At 37.1% G+C, this 19919-nt stretch overlaps 1 protein-coding gene and 1 long non-coding RNA gene across 2 annotated transcripts in view; one reads left to right on the top strand and one right to left on the bottom strand.

Annotated features, from left to right (window-relative positions):
- LOC125129511 (uncharacterized) overlaps positions 1-9086 on the bottom strand; it is a 38692-nt gene extending 29606 nt beyond the window's left edge. The window contains exons 1-2 of the long non-coding RNA XR_007135495.1: positions 8975-9086; positions 1091-1242 (exon numbers count right to left, since the gene is read on the bottom strand). This is a non-coding gene — a long non-coding RNA (uncharacterized LOC125129511). The remainder of the gene's footprint in view (positions 1-1090; positions 1243-8974) is intronic.
- A 3724-nt stretch (positions 9087-12810) lies between these two features.
- On the top strand, positions 12811-18883 carry LOC125112571 (phospholipid scramblase 1-like). The gene is made up of 2 exons (XM_047754827.1): positions 12811-12837; positions 18281-18883. Exons 1-2 carry the CDS (start codon positions 12825-12827, stop codon positions 18856-18858), a joined length of 591 nt encoding a protein of 196 aa, XP_047610783.1. The 5' UTR covers positions 12811-12824; the 3' UTR covers positions 18859-18883.
- Positions 18884-19919: the final 1036 nt, after the last annotated feature.

The raw sequence follows: 19919 nt of genomic DNA, 5'->3' as shown, positions 1-19919 counted from the left end.
CAGGGATCCTCACGGGCACTATGTCAGATTCTTAACCTGCTGAGCCACAAAGGGAACTCCTGAAATATTTTTTAAATAGTCCAGCAGGTACCCATATCTCTTCTCTCTTTGTATGTAATTTGCATATCAAAAATGACTATCAAAGTACACTTGCCTACAAATGTCAAATATTTAATACATCCATAACTGTAATTAATCCTGATTAAATACATCACATGATGCACAGTTCATAATGTTCACACATATATGAACATATATATATACAATACCCAGTATGATATAAAAAGAATAGGAGAATTAAAAAAAAAAAAAGATTCCAGATCCAGGTAAGATGGACTAAGCTCCATCTGCTCCCTGTCTCTCCCACTTAACATAGTTATATGGCCTGGATTGGACATACAGCTGCTATTTAAGGACTCTGGAAATGTAATAGTAGCAGGTAAATTGTGTTAAGACCCCAGCAGCTCTTATTATTTTGCATTATGTCTAGTGATATTTACCAGAAATAGAAATAATTGAGAAACTGCTAAAACACAGGCTCACACTCCATTAGCCATCAGAGCAGTGATGTCATCACCACATATCACAGACCTCTGGAAACTTTCATTGTATACTCATAGGAGAAAGAGTGAAAAAAGAACGTAATATCTTAGTGATATAATATATACTTTGACCACACTTTGTCAACAACTGCCCTATGGGCAATGAATGAAGAATAAATATTGTTTTTAAGCACACATGTAACATTCACCAATATCTACCAAAGGACCTTTTCACAAATATTTTAAAAACTATTTTCATATAAAAAATAATGAAAAAGAACAAAACCAAGAACACATAATGGAATATACTAACAAAAAGCTATAAAAATATTTAGAAAACAAAAAGACATTTCTAAGTAATAAAGACACACCTGTTTTATCTTTTCCTCTGCCTTGGTTTCTAGCACATTCAAGTAGGGTTAAAATGAAATCAAATTCATGCTCTGTTAATACCTTTTTACATATGGGCTGACATTGCTACTGAGGAAGCAATGTCACTGTAAAAATTTAGGGATTTATATATAAGAGATTCTTTACATCAAACTTACCTAATTGTTAACCAACTCAACATGTACAAGGCCACATCTGGGGTAATGACAATGACAGGAAAAAGCACTCAAACATCCTTGAATGGTCTCAGTTCTTCAGTATTCCAGAAAGAACCAGTTTTCGCTCAATTTTTTGTTATCCAAGGAAGACTCTGAAAAAGACAGATTGTCAAGTATTTACTAGGGCACATATATGAGAAGTTATCAGATAGCATACCTGTTGAAAATGATCAACCTATGATGACCCATCTAGAGTAATAATTTTGACACCTATAGGAAAAATATACTACATGGATTACCTTTTATTTTACAAGGTAGCATTAATTTCTAATTTTTAAAAGAGCTATCAGTAAAAATAATTTTATTTACCTGACTTATGTCAATACTCACATGACAAGATAGATTTTTTTCAAAGAAATTTTAGTTAAATAGAAAATAAACTTTGATTTTAGAAAATATAAACAAGGATAACACGTATGGAGGGACAAAAGTGGGTCTAAGCGATATTAAAATGTGATAGAAATTTGTAATTTAAAATGGGTCTGGAGTTCCCATCGTGGCGCAGTGGTTAACGAATCTGACTAGGAACCATGAGGTTGCGGGTTCGGTCCCTGGCCTTGCTCAGTGGGTTAAGGATTCGGCGTTGCCGTGAGCTGTGGTGTAGTTTGCAGACATGGCTCAGATCCCACATTGCTGTGGCTCTGACATAGGATGGTGGCTACATCTCCAATTCGACCACTAGCCCAGGAAACTCCATATGCCGCAGGAGCAGCTCAAGAAATGACAAAAAGACCAAAGAATAAATAAATAAATAAATAAATAAATAAATAAGAAAATGAAATCAAGATCTTGAAAAGGTGTATGACACTCACATATCTATTTACAATAGCTGAGAAATGAAAGTACCTAAATGCCCATCAACTGACATACTGATAAAATCTTACCGAATTGTGACTTGTTCCTTTGAAGTGATAAAAGTTGGAATATGAGTGGTAAGATGACAGATTATGCTCATTTAAACTACAAATATATTGTCACTAATATAACAAGTGAGATAACATGAGGAACCCAAATGTGAATTCAGACTCACAAATAAGGGATCTTATCCACTATCAATCTTTACCAGAAATTTTCAAGATACAGACTGTCTAGCTGCCACACAGAGGAAAAGCAGGAAGAGGCCCAGGAACACTGACACAACTCCATGGGTCCTTTCTTGCTCCTTCAGGACAGACATTGGCCAAAAATAAAATGACATATTGCTAAGTAATTTATGCAGCTACATTACTTCACAGAAGTTATTTTGGTCTGAAATATCTCCATCTTATACCTAGAGAGTGACGCAGCTCATTTGACATTTCCTAGGAAGACATGCTCTTTAAATCCATAGATTCTAGATTTGCTCATAGTATAAATCCTAGACAAGCCAACTCTATGGTACTATAATTAATTTCTTAGCTAGAAGATCTGTCATTAGTATATTCACAAGATTTGACCACATCATATTTTTTCTTGAGGGTCAAGAGGGTAAAGTCAGAGAATAAATTATAGAGTTGTTACATACATTTTTCCATCTCAGACTTACTATGAAGGAGTCACAGATAAACATTAGCACCTCTGATCTTGCTAAATTACAACTTTCAGACATACACCCAAAAGAATGGTTTGGTTTTTTTTTTAAATTACTGATTTGTATTATAATGCTTTATTGTACAGTACTTTGTCGTTAAGCTTAAAAAAGACAAAGATCTATATTTAGTTAAATAATCCTCAAAAAATTATTCATGCAGCCCAGCATTTATTCTGTAGAGACCTCAAAAAGTTTTTTATATGCTTGAGGTCAAATGAAGAAGCTTTCCTCTTACTTACTAAAATATGATCTTACTAACATGTGAAACAAAGCACCTCATCGATTATCCACTTTTCAGTTCCTAATATTTCAAAGAAGTTTATTTTAATCTCATTAGAGTTTTGCTCCAGATTAAGAATCCAAAATTTTGTTCCAATAATATAAGAAAAACATTTCCAATTTCACTGTATGTAATTAAGATAGGACCTATGAACTCCTATCAAACTGAGTTGTTAGTAGTACAAACAGTCAATAATAATAGCAGTGGTGGAAACTATAGTCATAACAGAAATATCAATTTAACTGTTCCCATTTCCAAATATACATATTTAGATTATTATCTCTCTTCTTCTCCAGTTGGCTGTGCCAATCATTGGAGTCAAGAGAGACTTTTAAAGTGGGCAAGAGAGGATGACTGAAGCACGTCTCCAAAATCTATGTGTTCTGTGTCAAGGTTCATAAGAACCCTCTTCTTTAAATAAAATGGTCTGTCTCTTCTATGAAGGCTCATAGACAGTTTGTGAAAGAGTGCTCAAAATATTATTTGGCCAAAAAACAGCTCAATTCATTATATTAGGAGACAATACTCTTACTTGGAGAGATCACTTCCTATCTTAATTCACAGAGCCAACATTATGGTTATTAAAGCTCTAAATGCTTCTCCAAAGAATGGATTCTAAATTTTCAAAAAAAAATCTATTTTGGACTCATCATAGCACACTATACTGAGAGCTTTCAGTGTTATTTGTGGTTCTAACAGATTTGCATATATTTCTTATCTACAATGCCAAAGTTAAACCCTGAAAAAAGCAGCATTTTTCCACATCTCAAAGCTTAAAGTAAATATGTTTTATAGGCACAACAGATGGTAAAGTTTAACTTGAATGATGCTGAGATTCTTGCCTCCCAGAGAGGGAGTTAGTCTTGCAGAACTCCTGATAGAGAACTGAGAAGAAATCAGGACTGGTCCACATGATAAAACAACGCAGTCACCCAGTGAGGGGAATAATTGGTGCTCCCTCAACCAGGAATAGTGAATAGAGTAACAGGGCTGACAATCAAGGGTCTGACACATATCACTACCATCAGCATCAGATTATATACAGAATGATAATCAAAAGCACAACTGGTATATCATGGGACCAAAGTAATCAGAATAGATACTAGGGTAGGTAGAATCTAAAGAATGAGAATTTGTTGTCTTCACACTGATAATATTTATCTATCAAGCTTCAGATTGTGGATAAGATTGTGGGATATGCTTCTTCTTCCTTTCTGGAACTGGAAAGTAGAAAGCACAAAAAATTAGGCATTTTGTTTAACCAGAAAGTAGGTGTGAGCACTTTTTCTTTGTCATTAGGCACCAACGAAAGGACCTGATCCTGAGATCTGAGGAGCGAAACTTGGCAAAGAAAGCTGGCATCACTATGTTCATTCACTAAATAAAAGTCATCCTTTGGGTTAGGACCTTCCTTCCATAAACACACTGTTCCCCAATACTGCTAAAAACAAGATTCCTTTACCAGGTGGTTCTCAATGTAAGGTCCATAGAACATTATCAACATTACATGGGAACTTGTTATAAAAGCAAATTCTCAGGCCCCATTCCAGACCTACTAAATCATAAACCCTAGGTTGGACACTGCAAAATGAGTTTAACAAGATTTCCAGGTAATTTAGATGTACTCTAAAAGTTGAGGGTCACAGTTTACCATGTAAAAGCAGATATAGTCGGTCCTCCCTGTCCTCAGGTTAAGTATCCACTAGCCAAAAATACTCCCTGCTAGGAGTTCCTGCTATGGCACAGTGGGTTAAGGATCCTACATTGCTACAGCTGTGGCACAAGTCAAAACTGCAGCTCAAATTTGATCCCTGGCCCAGGGAACTTCCATATGCTGGGAGTGTGGCCGAAAAAGAAAAAAAAAAAAAAAAGTCCCCCCTCCCAAATTTCCAGTAAAATACTGGAAATTTTTTCAAAAGTAAAATAGAATTTGCTGTACACCAACAACTACTTACAAAGCATTTACATTATATATTTTCAACACTTTACTTATATTTATACTGTACCAGGTATAAAGTCATCTAGAGATGATTTAAAGTACAAAAGAGGCTATGTGTAGATGCAAATACCACACCGCTGTTTATAAGGGACTTGAGCATCAGCAGATTTTAGCATCCAGGGGGGCGGGGGTGGTGTGGTTCCTAGATTAGGCTTTAGCAAATACTGCAAATACCACAAATATCAAAGGACAACTATACTGAGTTTTGGGTAGGAAACTGATAGTTTGTGCCATATCTAGATGTTTTCTAATTAAAGGCAGTACTCCTCTTCAGAGACCATAATAAAACACAAGTGAAAAGAGTTAAAACAGACAAAAGCCCCAAATCTGTAATAATTCCAATGGAAATAAAAACACAAGAATGTATAATAGGGAGAAAATGGGAAGTAGAAGCAGATGCAGTAAATGATCTTAGAAAACAGAGGAAACCACAACTTAAAGTGTATAAAGAGGAATGTAAGAATGAGGAGAGCCAATCTAATTCTACATAACTTCAAGGAGGTGAGGATTTATTGATGCCAAATAAAAAGAAAGATAAAGCTGAAAATTAAAAATTAAACTGAAGAATGATTCAAGGTCTATATTCAGAAGTCTGTTCACCCACCATCATTTACTATGACCCTGGAGAAAATGTGGCAATGGTGTGTACTACACTGAGTAAAAAAATGGAAGATTTCTTCTGCATAAAACTGAACAGAGATATCCTGGGATTCAAATACACAACATTCATCAGGGAAGTTGATGGACAAATAACATTTAAATTTGAAGCTACCATATCTCTGCAGTTTCCTTACCCCTTCTGCTGCAGAAGGTCAGCAGTCAGGAAGCTAAACCTCAGCAGAAGCATCTGCAAACCCTGGAAACCTTGGGTATCGTCTCTGATTACTTCATAAAAACATACACTGAATGCTTGTGTCCTCCAGGTTTCATATGTTGAAGCCCTCCCTCACCCATTTGATAGTATTTGGAGATGGGGCCTTTGGCAAGTATTTAGGTTTAGATGAGGTCCTGAGGCTGGGGCCCTATGATGGGCTTAGAATCCTCATAGAAACAGGAGGTGAGATAAGAGCTTGTTCTCTGTCCTATGAGGACACAGTGCAAAGGTTGCTGTCTGCAAGCCAGGAAGAGAGACCTTACCAGGAACCAAATCTGCTGACATCTTGATCTAGGGCTTCCCAGCCTCCAGAATAATAGGGAAAAATGTCAGTTGTTAGAGCCACCCAGTCTATGGAATTCTGTTGTAGCAGCAAGCTGAATAAAATTGATGTTAAAACCAAAGACAAATTTCAGGATCCATAAAGGAGGAAAAGCTAATAGAAGACTCCCATTAAAATCTGGATTTACAAAAAGTTATCATGTTATAAAATGAAAGAGAGTAACCCCACCATGTAGAAGGGAAAAGCACAAAGGAAACTTGACCCTCTTGACATATCACTGGATACGGGGACATATCTAAATCTGTATCTATCTACATATTCGTGTGTATATATATATATATATATATACATGAATTATTAATTTCAGACAAAGAAGACATAAAGGAAAACCTTACTACAAGGAGAACCTACCACTTAATACACAATAATAAAGGTTCAACTCACCAGCAAGATACAACAGCTTTTTTTTGTTTCTGCCTAATTGCACGACCTCAAAATGAATGCAAAAGAAAAAGAAACAAATCCAGAGTTTATAGTTAAGATTTCAATATCTCTCTGAATAAATGACAGAACAAGCAAAGTAAAATGACTATACAATTAACAAATGAGTCAATTAAAAAAATAGAACACTGTACCCATAACTGGAGATCACATCACTTTCAAGTCATTTTATAAGTACAAAAACTGGCTGTATACCAAAGGGCCACAGCACAGATCTCAAACACTTCAAGTGACTTAAATCATTCACGCTTGACTACAATACAAATAAAAATAATAAAAATATAACTAGAAATTTCTGCCCCTTGACAATTAGGAAATAATCAGGTATCAAGGAAGAAGTAATAATAAATGTCCTGGGCTATAGTAGGCTTTTTAAAATTGGGTACAGAAGCCAGAAGTCACAATTTTTTTAAACAAATTAAAAATAATTTAAAGCATAAACTTATGTATCATGAAAGCAAGTTTAAAAAGTTATAAACCAGTGACCCACTGGATAAACATGTTAGGGTTAACATTATTAAACATGTTAGGGTTTCAACTCCACAATATCTTTAAATATCTTTCTTTAAATATCTTTCAAAAGCACCAACAAATCAGCAAAGGGAAAGAATAGTAACCCTCCAATGGGTATTAAATATCAGATAAATCACAGAATAATATAGTAAATAATCAGCAATCACATTAAAAAGTACTAAGCTTATTAACAATTGGAACAAACAAACAAACAAAAAAACAAGAATAAGATTAAAAACTGCCAGTCAGAAGTTCCCATTTCCCATCGTAGTGCAGTGGAAACAAATCCGACTAGGAATCTTGAGGTTGCGGGTTTGATCCCTGGCCTCGCTCAGGCGGTTAAGGACCCTACGTTGTCATGAGCTGTGGTGTAGTTCGCAAATGCGGCTAGGATCTGGCGTTGCTGTGGCTGTGGCACAGGCTGGCAGCAGCAACTCCTATTAGACCCTTAGCCTGGGAACCTCCATATGCCGCAGGTACAGCCCTTAAAAAAAAAAAAAAAAAAAAAAAAAGACAAAAGGCAAAAACAAAAAACAAAAAAACCCTGCTGATCAGAGAAGCATATATTTATAATAAAAAAATAAGCACTGGAGAGACATGAAAAAACACACATTCTCATACTTGATTGGCAGTAGAATGTTTTTGTGTAGTTTGTATAGAAAGATATGTACGAAGATAATATAAATTATAATTGTGAAAAATAGAAAATAAAGTACACCTAGATTATTAGATCAATGATACTTTTCTTTATTAAAGGCCTGGCAATTTAAACATGCATCATCACAGAACAGTTTGTATAAAATAATTCTATTTCTATAAAAAAAAAAAACACTGGGTAGTTGTGTATACATTGTATTGATAAATTTGTATGTATAACATTTACTGAGTGCTTGTTTATGCCAAGCCCCATTCTAAACTCTTCACATATTTCTCTTCCTTAAACTTCATAAAAAATCCTGAGATACTTTTACTACCTTCATTTTACACATTAAAAATGAGGTACAGAGATGGTCATACAACTTTCACAATGTCACAGACGTCGTAAATGGATGAGAAGGGATTCAAACCAAAGTGCCTTGGTCTCTTCTCTCATTTCTCCAACTTATTTTCTCAGTTTCTCTCTCTATTCCCCTCCCTTCCAATCCCCATCTTCTCTCCTCCTGCCTATCTCTCTTAGTTCAGTTTTCCCATGTCTGTTAATCACGGTTAACACTGGAATAGGAAGAAAAAAATAGGAAGTGAAGAAGGTAAGATTTCATATTTTTCCTCATATTCAGCTTTATTGTTTGGAAGATCATGAGTTATTTTGTAAATTAAAATTGTTGAAGAAAAAAAATCACTGAACATACTTCCGTTCAATTTAACCAGCATGTATTTATGCATGGTTGTATGCCACTGTGGGCCGGAAAATTAAATATTCTACACACCTGGTCGCTTTGACTCTTCAACTATTTTAAAACGTCATCTTATTAGACGAGAGAAAGAAAGAGGAAGAGAACATGAGCTAGAGAGAAAAGAGTCCATAGAGAAAACAAGCTTGTCCATCCTTAGGTGTACTCTTTACCTCCCCTGGCTTCACGACTTAAAAGCAACAGGAATCTAAGGGATGGAGATTAAGGCAGTTCCCCCAGCCAAGCACGACAGCCCACCCCTGAGGAGCCCATTCCTCTGTTCATGACTTTCCAAACGCCAGGAGCGCTGCACTGCTCAGTTGCCCCAGGCCCTGAACCTCGGGCGCAATGTTTTTGAAACCTCTCCAGGAGCAAGAAAGGGAGCTGAAAGCTTTTCTGGCCTTGAGCCTCACCTGAGCAGTGATCTCCGTGCCAGGTCTCACGCCCTCAAGCAGTTATTCGGGTATCCAGGGTAGAATCACCTCAGGCGCCCAGGACCCACTACTGCATCCTGCTGTGTCCCGATTGCCCGGAAGAGGCAGGGTGCATGCGCTGGAGTAGGATGGCCAGTGAGAGTGGGGCGCGAGGCGGGGCTTATTGTTGGCTTCACAGGGTGGGGGCTGGGGTCACAGCAGACTTGTGAAGCGACTTCAAAAAGCCCCCAGCTGGCCCAGCTGTACTCTGGCCCGTCTCAAGACCTTTCCACGGCCAAGGTGTTTCCTGCCTGAAGCCACCCTGTAGGTTCTGCTTTTCCCTTAGTACATCTCTTCACAGAGCGGAAAGCAACGCTAGATCATGGCCAGAACCTGGGCTCAGGGGTCTCTGCTAGCATTTGGAGGTATCAGAAGGGACAATTAATAGAGCTTACTAGCTGTTATTGAACAGTAAGTATTAATGAGGAGTATGGCTGAAGCCAAAACTATGCTGGGCTTCCAGGAACAGCAGACTTGGGAAGCCAGGTGGTTTATTGCTTAAGAGGCTAAAGCCATTAGCCCAGGGGTCCACCTGCCTGACTTGAACTTGCCTCTGCTACTGATTATCTGTGGATTCCGAGGAAGTTTCTCCTTACACATTCATTCCTTGCCTCATGTCTGAAATTGGATAATGGTCAAAAGTTACAAGAGTTGCCAGTATGATGTGTATTAGTGTAACTTTTAGACTACATCTGGCGGGGTACTCAGTAAACTTAGATTTATTATTTTTAATATTTGATCAAATCCCTGCTTCTCCAAGTTCACTGTCTGGTTCCCATGAGGTTTTACTTAGGCAGTTATTCCTGGTGTGGGATCTTCCCAGTTCCAGGAACAGGCAGTCAGTGCTTCTCCTAGGTTAGCAATTTGAAGCACATGGTTAGTACAAGTGTCACTTGCCTAGTGTGAAATGTCAGACTACTCAGGGTCCCCTTTTTCTTCCTGGAACTTTCTTAACAAATAGAACTTTCTCTTAATACCACCTTGGCAAGTATGACAATTGTAGGCCTTTGAACACCGTGCAAACACACAAAAAGTGAAAAATAAATGAAACAGGAAATGATTGAGCACCAAGTAAGTGTCTTGTCCTGACAAGACAGGCTATACTCTGACTTTTGAGGGCTATGAGACAAGGTGGAGAGACAGGAACCTGTGAAAATTGTTCCTGTCCACCTCTCCATCCGTATGTCTACTGATCTCTCCCTCTTTGCTCTGTGACCTATGGATTTTTATTCCCTTGAATGAGCCAAGCATCCTCCAGCCTCAGGACTGCTAACTATACAGTTCCCTCTCTTCTAATGCCTCACTCCATCCCACACCATTTCCCCTGCCCCAGCTCCATGGCCTGGTTGATTCTAGACTTCCTTTGACTCTCAGATCTAACTTTCTTGACAATCCTTCCATCACCACCATCTAAAATGATGCCTCCAATCTCTCTTATAGAATCATTACTTATAATCAGAGTACTTAAGAGTTCCTTATAATATGGTACTTAATTTTAATTGTCCATTTTATCCCTTTTTGTTCTACTGCCTGGAATAGGACATGCTTATGATTTTGAAAAGGAGAGGAGGATATTCTTGGGAACACCAGAATTTAGTAAGGATATTAGGGCTTGGTTGACTTTTTTTAAAATTGAAATATACTTGACATACAATATTATGTTAGTTTCTGGTGTATAGCGTAGTGATTTAATAGTTAAATACATTAAAAATGGTCACAATTATAAATCCTAGTAACTAATATTACTATGCAAAGTTATTACAATATTAGTGACTATATTCCTCATGCTATATATTTCATCCACTTTATTTTATACCTAGAAGTTTGTACTTCTTAATGCCTTTCACCCATTTTTCTCAACCCCACACCCATGTCCTCTCTGGCAACCAGCAGTTTGTTCTCTGTATCTGTCTTTTCCTGTTTTGTTTTATTCATTTGTTTTAAATTTCACCTATACGTGAGATCACAGAGTATTTGTCTTTATTTGACTTATTTCTCTTAGCATAAGCACCTTTAGGTCAATCCATGTTGTCACGAATGACAAGATTTCATTCTTTTTATGGCTAAGTAATATCCCTGTGTATATGTGTATTATTAGTGTGTATATACATCTTTATCCATTCATCTATTGATGAACATTTAGGTTGCTTACAAATCTTGCTCATTTTAAATAATGCTGCAGTGAACATAGGAGTGCATATATCTTTTTGAATTAGTATTTTTGTTATCTTTAGGTAAATATCCTGAAGTGAAATGGCTGGATACTGTTTTTAATTTTTTTTAGGGCCGTCCATACTGTTTTCCATAGCGGCTTAACTAATTTATATTCCAGCAGTGTATAAGGGCTCCCTTTTCTTCATATCCTCACCACCACTTATTATCTTTTGTATTGTGCTAATAGCCACTCAAACAAAGGTGAGGATATATCTCCTTATGTATTTTCTTTTTTTCCTTTTTACTGCCACACCTGAAGCATATGGAGGTTTCCAGGATAAGGGTTGAAATGGGGCGGCAGCTGAGGGCTACCCTACAGCCATGGCAATACCAGATCCTAAACCCACTGAGGGAGACCAGGAATCTAACATGCATCCTCACAGAGATACCATTGGGTCATTAACCTTCTGAGCCACCATGGGAACTCCTCTCTTTGCGGTTTCGATTTGTATGTCTTGATGATCAATGATGTTAAGCACCTTTTCATGTGTTTATTGGCTATTTGTATATCTTCTTTGGAGAAATATTTATTCAGATACTCTGCCCATTATTTAACCAGATTATTTGTTTTCTTTGATATTGAACTGTATATCTTTATATAATTTGGATAGTAGACACTTATTGGAGGAATTAATTGACTTTTATTTACCATTTATGATGACACAGTAGGAGGCTTTAGTAAAGGACAGACAAGATTGAAGAGGGTCTGGGAAGAGGAAAGACTAACTCATATTAATGTGAAGTTCAAGATAAACCAATAAGATTACAGAATTTTTGTCATATATGTTGATTCTAATAACAGGCATATGGGGGTTAGGAGTTCAAGTGAAGATACAGCAAAAATAGTGATTGGATAGTAGGGAGAACCACTGGAGTGGGATCAAAACACTAGAAAATGGAAGTTTTAAGTACAGTGGGTTTGTTTGTTGTTTGTTTTCTGTAGAAATAATCTAAGTTTCAGTTGGATTATCATTGTGTTACAGGTCCTATAACCCCTGGGAGTATGGTTTTTGGCTAAAAGCATGTATTGATATATAAAATGGGATCAAGGCCTTCTAAAATTTGCTGTTCAGGCTGGGCAGAACATGTTCTCAAGACCTGGAATTTGCGCAGATATTTGCAATAGTGTGACCTGATAGCTAATCTTTCTCCTTCTTGTGCTGGACCATGCCTAGAGCCCAGCTGTGACCCAAGTTGCTATGTCATATGCTCCCCATAGGTTACATGCATTGTGAAGGCCCTGATTTTTAAGTTGGTGACCACATAGGTCCTAGGCTCACAGATTTTCTTCATGGCTTTCTGCCTCATTGGACCCTCAGTATTTTAGAAATCATCTACCATCCTGGGCCTACCAACCACTTCTGAAGTCCTAGTCAGAAGTATATCAATAGGGAAGGTTTGAGTTCAAAGGATTTTAAATGCCCAGATATAGCTATATTAGATGAATAAAGAGGAATATCCCATGCATGCAACTTAAAGTTTCAGAGTATCTTGTTTCAACCATCATATTTGACTTATAAATTTGGAGACAATGTATTAATATGAGATCTTTTTTTTTTTTAGAACTCTTTTAATCATGGACAACCAAAGTAAGTAATTTTCTTTGTTTACTTTCTCCCCTATAATGTTAATTCTATTATTAACAAGTTATTTGTTATAATGTTTTAATCCGTTTCCAAAAGGGCACAGTTTGCTTTGTGTTGTTTATATTCCAGAATCCAGTGTGTAGTTCAGTATTTGTTCTAGAGAAGATGTAGACAAATGCCCATTTCTTCCTGTTTTCCCTTTAAAAAGAAGCTTTAGAGAAAACTAAGTACTTCTAAGCTTATTGAGAAGGGTATAATTTATAGCATATTACACCCATATCAACTTCCTCTTTTGTGTGTAAATTATGGATATACATATATATATATATGTATATAATTAGTATTCAGATAATACTAATTAATAAATTTAATGAGTCAGTTCATTGTGTAAAATTCCCAGCTACATCTCCAATGTATATTTAATAACATACACAAATATATAGGTTTTAATAAATACCAGTCATTATGTTTGGGCTCTTTTGCTGTTAAGAATATTCTGAATAAGATGGATATTGATCAAGAAATAAAATACCTTCTCTTTTTTTAAATTTTAAAGTTCTAAAGAGAAAAACAATATATAATAGGTGAAGATATTAGGAAAAAAAATCCTCAGAAGAACTAAGAGGACCAATGCCACCCAAAATCAATATTTACTATAGCTACAGTATCAAGACAGTGTGGTAGTTGCAAAAGAATAGAGAGGTATAGGTCACTGGAACAAGATAGAGAGCCCATAGTTAGATACCCATAAATATACTTTCAACTGAATTTTGAAAAAGGAACAAAGCATTCAATGGAACAAAGAGTCTCTTCAATAAATGGTGCTAGACCAACTGGCCATCTACTTGTAAAAAAAGGGAATCTAGAAACTTACTTTACATCCTTCACAAAAATTAACTTAAAATGCAGTATAGACCTAAATGTAAAAAATGAAACTATAAAATCCATATAAAATGACATAGGAGAAAATCTAGATAATTGTGGGCATATTTTTATGTACAATGCCAAAAACACAGCCTATGGAAGTAATAATTGATAAGCTGGCCTTCATTAAATCTGAAACTTCTGCTCTGCCAAAGACTATGTCAAGAGAATTAGAAGACGTTCCACAGAAAATATGTGCAAAATACACATTGGTATGCAAAATATGGAAAGTACTCTTAAACTTCCCCGAATTTATAGGGAAGGCTTTCAGCTTTTCACCCTTTTGTATAATACTGGCTGTAGTTTTGTTATAAATGGCCATTATTATGTTGAGTTATGTTCCTGCTATGCCCACTTTGATGAGAGTTTTCATCATGAATGGATATTGGATTTTGTCATATGCCTTTTCTGTGTCTATTGAGATGATCATGTGATTTGTAGTCCTGCCTTTTATTCATATGTTATATCACAGTGATTGTGATCCTTGTGACCTTGGAATAAAGACAACTTGATCATGCTATGTAAGCCTTTTACTGTATTGTTGGATTTGGTTTGCTGATATTTTGCTGAGGATTTTTGCCTCTGTATTCATCAAAGATACTGGACTGTAATTTTTTATAGTGCTTTTGCCTGGGTTTCTTATCATGGTAATGGTGACCTTGTAGAGTGAATTTGGAAGTATTCCCTCCTCTTTAATTTTTTGAAATAGTTTAAAAAGGATAGGTATTAGTTTTTCATTATGTGTTTGGTAAAATTCCTCTGTGAAGCTGTCCAGTCCTGGATATTTGTTTGCTGGGAGTTTTTGGTCATTATTATTATTACAAATTCAATTTTACTTCTAGTCATTGGACTATTCAAATTGTCCATTTTTTCTTAATTTAGTCTTGGCAGGCTCTATACTTCAAGAATTATGTCAATGTTTTTTTCTAGGTTCCAACTTGTTCATAGTATTCTCTTATTATTTTTTGTATCTGTGTGGTATTGGTTATTTCTCCTCTTTCATTTTAGTTTATTCAGGTCCTCTTCTTGGTGAGTCTGGCTAAAAATTTATCAATTAAGTTTATTTTTTAAAAAACTAGCTCTTGATTTCATTGATCTTTTACATTTTTTTCTCTCTACTTCATTATTTCCTCTCTGGTATTTAGTATTTCCTTCCTTATGCTAAGTTTGAGCTTTGTTTATTATTCTTTTTCTAATTCTTTTAGGTGGCAGGTTATATTGTTTGAGATATATAACTTATCACCTAAGGAAGGCCTGATTGCCATTAACTTTTAGGTGGTAGGTTATATTGTTTGAGATATATAACCTACTGCTCAAGGAAGCCCTGATTGCTATTAACTTCGTAGCCTGTTGAGCTACAACTGGACCTCTCAATTTCTTCACATACATTTTTGACACTCTTCTTTCTCTCTTCTTGTTCTAGAACCACTATAATGCGGTTGTTGACACATTAAATGTTATCCTAGAGGTCTGGTATGTTGCTTTCATTTTTTCCCATTTGTCTTTCTGTCTAGTTTTCAGATTGGATGATTTCTATTATTCTGTCTTCCAGATCACTTGGGCATCCTTTGTTTCATTTAGTCTTCTGTTCATTGCTTCTAGAGTTTTTTATTTCAGATATTGAATTATTTAGTTTTGATTAGGTCTTTTTTACATTTTCTAATTCCTTGTTAAGATGATCTCTATTTAGATCAATTCACTTCCCTAACTCAGTTAGCATTTCCATTACCAATGTTCTGAATTTTTATTTGGTAAATTATTTATTTCTGTTTCATTGTTTATTTTTTTCGTGGGTTTTCTCTTGCTCTTTCAATTGAGAGTAGTTCCTCTGTCTTTTCATTTTTCTTAAGTTTCCTCTGTCTCATGAATTTAGGTGAAACAGTTAACCTATTGTGTTCTTAAAGGGGTGTTCTATGTGAGAATATCCTTATGCAAGTGGAAGGGATGGGTATGATGTGGACGCCAGTCAAATCCTTCTTCAGTGCATGTTGGCAGTTGGTCAGGGGTATAGCTGATGGAGGAGCTAGAGCCTGAACAGGGTGTCAGGCAGAAATTCCTCCCTTCTCAGTGCCCATCACCACCCTGTCAGTAGTAGGTTTGCTTCCACATTGCTGGAGCAGAAGCCTTAAGGATCAAGCTTGAGCTGGCTCTCTTCTCTTTATGTGTTTTTCCTTCTGCTCACACCATGTGCTCCAAAAGAGGGGATTGGTAAAGCAAATGAGACTTACGTGCTTATTGAGGTCAAATGCTTTTCCTATTTAGACATCTTTGGTTTTTCTCAGACACATCCCACCAAGGCCTTTGCCTTGGTTGTGGTCCCCCCAAATCCAGAGCTGCACTGTGGCATGGAGTGGGCTGGGCCGAGGTATTTGCTCTCCTGAGGCTGAGGCATACAACATGGAAGTCATGGGAATTCCAGTTACTGTCAGAAGTCTGGGCTGCTGGGGAACCACTAAGCATCCACAGTGGCTGCCACCATCCCACCTGAGCCTGGTAGCCTCTGGGTCCCTAGGTCAAGTCTTTTCCCTGGCCCTGGCCACCCTAGATCCAGTAACAAGTTGGGACCTTCACTTGGCTCAGACTGGAGAGTGTGGCGAGATGGCATTCACTAGGGAAGACAGCTCTTCACCCATACTGGGGGTGAGCCAGCACCCACGCATTCCTCATGAGTAGAATCTAAGCCCCTCCACCCTTTATACCTGTCCCAGCATTTCTCCAAGCATCAGGGAGACCTCCCTCCCACATATAGGACCCTAGGACTAGCATACACAGTCTGTTGCTTAACCTGCTCACTCTCCAGAGTGAGTGTCTACTCAAGAAATCTTCCTTTTTCTCTGAGTCCCCTCCCAGGGCACAGGTCTCAACCCAATGGCTCTTTTTCACATCCTATCTGATTACATTGGTATCTTTCTTACAGCCTTTGTTGTACAATACTGGTCTTTCTGCTAGTTTCCAGTTAGTTTTCCCTGAGAATTGTTCTACATTTGGATGTATTTTTTATGTTTGTGGTAGGAGGTGAGCTCCATGTCCTCCTATTCTACCATCTTGATCTATCTTTGAAAAAGTCTACAAAGTCTTACTCTTTAATGAGGTAAATGTTTTGAATTCTGGGTTGTATTTAAATGTATTTATAAATGGCCTATTCTGAGTATTAAATTTTGCATAGCCTTTACAGTTAAAATATTTGGGGACACAATCCTTTCAAATTACATTACATTTTATTGAGTCACTATTTGGTATGTTGTACATATACCCTTATGAAGATCATTGTAATTACAAATTTACATAGAATAGAGAGTATATACTTTCCAAATTCTTTCTCTACTGTGCTTATTAAGTATTTAAGACAATTTTGCCTGTTATACTTTTTACCTTCTTTGCTTCCCAATTTTTTTCCAGAGAGCTGAGTGTATGAAATTGTGAAGTTTAAGTTTGTAACTTAAGTATCCTAATCAACTTTTTTTTTTAATGACATGGTCTTGGGAAAAGAATAAACCATGGATTAAAACCCCAGGCAAATTATGAACCCAGAGGAGTATCTGGACAGTAATAGATGTAATGTCATGCCTTTACCTCTATGAAAGGTTTCTTAGCAGCAGCACTGTTAATATTTGGGAATGGATGATTCTGTTTTTAGAGGGTGCTGTTCTGAGCATTTTAGGATATTTATGATTATTCATGGACTCTTTCCACCATGTGCCAGTATCATTCTCTCTCCAGTTTTGTTTGTTTGTTTGTTTGTTTACCATTTCTTGGGCTGCACTTGTGGCATATGGAGGTTCCCAGGCTAGGGGTTGAATCAGAGCTGTAGCCACTGGCCTATGCCAGAGCCACAGCAACGCGGGATCCGAGCCGCATCTACAATCTACACCACAGCTCACGGAAACGCCGGATCCTTAACCCACTGAGCGAGGCCAGGGATCAAACCCTCAACCTCATGGTTCCTAATCAGATTCGTTAACCAGTGAGCCATGATGGGAACTCCTCTCTCCAGTTGTGACAACAAAAACATCTCTAGACCTTGACAGATGTCCCTTCAGTGGATAAAAGCATTGCCAGTTCCATACACATAGGAAGTGCCATTTATCAGAATTCTAGAATTATCATTTTTATAGGGTGATTTGGTCCTAGAAATGCTGGCTCACTCCTCTGTTATGGGCCCTCTATCCAATGCCATTTGTCATTTCTATGAAGACATTCCAGAATCTCTATGTGTGTGACTCTCTTGATTTTTTTCACTTTCTAAGCTTTCACACATATTTTCATCTGAATTTGTAATAGTAAGTGTAAGGATGTGGATGAACTCTATAGACAGTCCAAAACCCTCAAAATAAAAGTGCATAAGAAACCATAAATATTTTATTGAAAAGTGCTGAACAATAAAAATACAAATCTTCAGCCTAATAGAAACAGGATTTCTTAACAGAAATCACAGTTTGTAGATAACTGGGGTAATTCTAAAAGAATTGCTGTTTTCACTTTTCTGTGCAGTTTCAAATAATTTCACTTGTTTATATTTCAGCATCAACAGGACATACTGGCTATTCTGCCCTGCAGGCTGGCAATCCTGAAACCCAAGCTGAAAATCCTGCCCTCTGGGATGATTATCTTAAAAGTGATGTTGAACATCTTGGCCCTCAGGGTGGCTACCCTGACACCCAGGCTGACTGTCCTGCTCCACAGGCTGGCAATCCTGAAACCCAGGCTGAAGACCCTGTCCCCCTGGATGACTATTCTAAAACTGATGTTGAACATCTTGGTCCCCAGGGTGACCACCCTGAACCCCAGGCTGACGATTCTGCCCTGCACACTGGCAATCCTGAAACCCAGGCTAAAAATAATCATACCGAGGACAGATATCCTGAAACTCAGGCTGACGATCCTGGCCTCCAGCCTACCTACCATGGAACTCAAACTGACTTTGTAGTCCTACCAGCTGGCTATTCAGTGGTTGATTCAACTGACTCTCCTATCCTGTACCAGCCAATGTCTCTTCATCCAAATGTACCCATAGGACTACCATGGATCCCAGCACTACCACCTTCAGCAGACTGTCCACCAGGGTTAGAATATTTAAATCAGGTAATTTCAAATACATGAAAACTCTTAAAATGTAAAACTGTGCTTCCAGTGTACTTAATGAGATCAACAAATAACTAATTCACAAAAGTCTGAAATGGTAAAACTATTCCTTGCTAACAAATTACTCTCCTTCTTCTAGGTCAGCAAAATACAGACATCTTAGGAAATTGTATTTTCTATTATACTGAATAGAATCTACAATAACAACCAATAGAAAACGTTTACTAAGCACTATTTTCCAGGCTCTATTCTTAAGTATAAAAATACTCGTTACAAACTCTATAATTTTCATCATTTTACAGAAGAAAAAATTGAGGCCTCAAGAAGTTACATAATTTGCTCAGCATCAAAATGCAGAAGACCTGATAATGGCTTTTTACTTCTGGAACCTTGGTTCTGGATCCTGTGCCCTTTAATTCCAACCCTGAATAATTTCCTAGGCGTTAGAAACAAATATTAAATAAGACTTAGTGTTCAGTTTTAACAAGTGGCACCAAAATGGAGTAATGTTTTGTGTACTCTATGACTTAACTTTTAATTATAATTAATGAAATTACATTTTATGTTTCATTTATTCTTTTGAAGTCTCAATTTTATAAATGCAACCATAAAGGAAAAAAAAGTCCATAATATACTGCATGATAGCTTATCTCATCAAAGTGAGACTTTACATTTGATTGATATTAGAAATCTCATAGGTAGGGGGTTCCCATTGTGGCACAGCAGAAGTGAATCTGACTAGTATCCATGAGGATGTGGATTCGATCCCTGGCCTCACACAGTGGGTCGGGGATCTGGCTTTACCGTGAGCTGTGGTATAGCTTGCAGATGTGGCTTGGATCCTGCATTGCTATGGCTATGGCATAGGCTGGCAGATGTAGCTCCAATTTGACCCCTAGCTTGGGAACTTCCATATGAAGAATCTCATAGGTAAAGGAGGAATAGGAAGTTTTGTGAGTCCAAACTATATAAAAATGAATATTCCTATGACATCCAACCATTTTTAAAGATAAGATGTGTCTCTTGCACTCTCTGCACTAACTTAATGTCCCCAAAAGAACTTGGGCATCATATGTTAT

The sequence above is a fragment of the Phacochoerus africanus genome, chromosome 1 (assembly GCF_016906955.1).
Source record: "Phacochoerus africanus isolate WHEZ1 chromosome 1, ROS_Pafr_v1, whole genome shotgun sequence".
In the NCBI taxonomy this organism is placed as follows: Eukaryota; Metazoa; Chordata; class Mammalia; order Artiodactyla; family Suidae; genus Phacochoerus; species Phacochoerus africanus.
The sequence above is the reverse complement of the archived record's forward strand: the minus strand, read 5'-3'. Positions and strand labels throughout refer to the sequence as shown.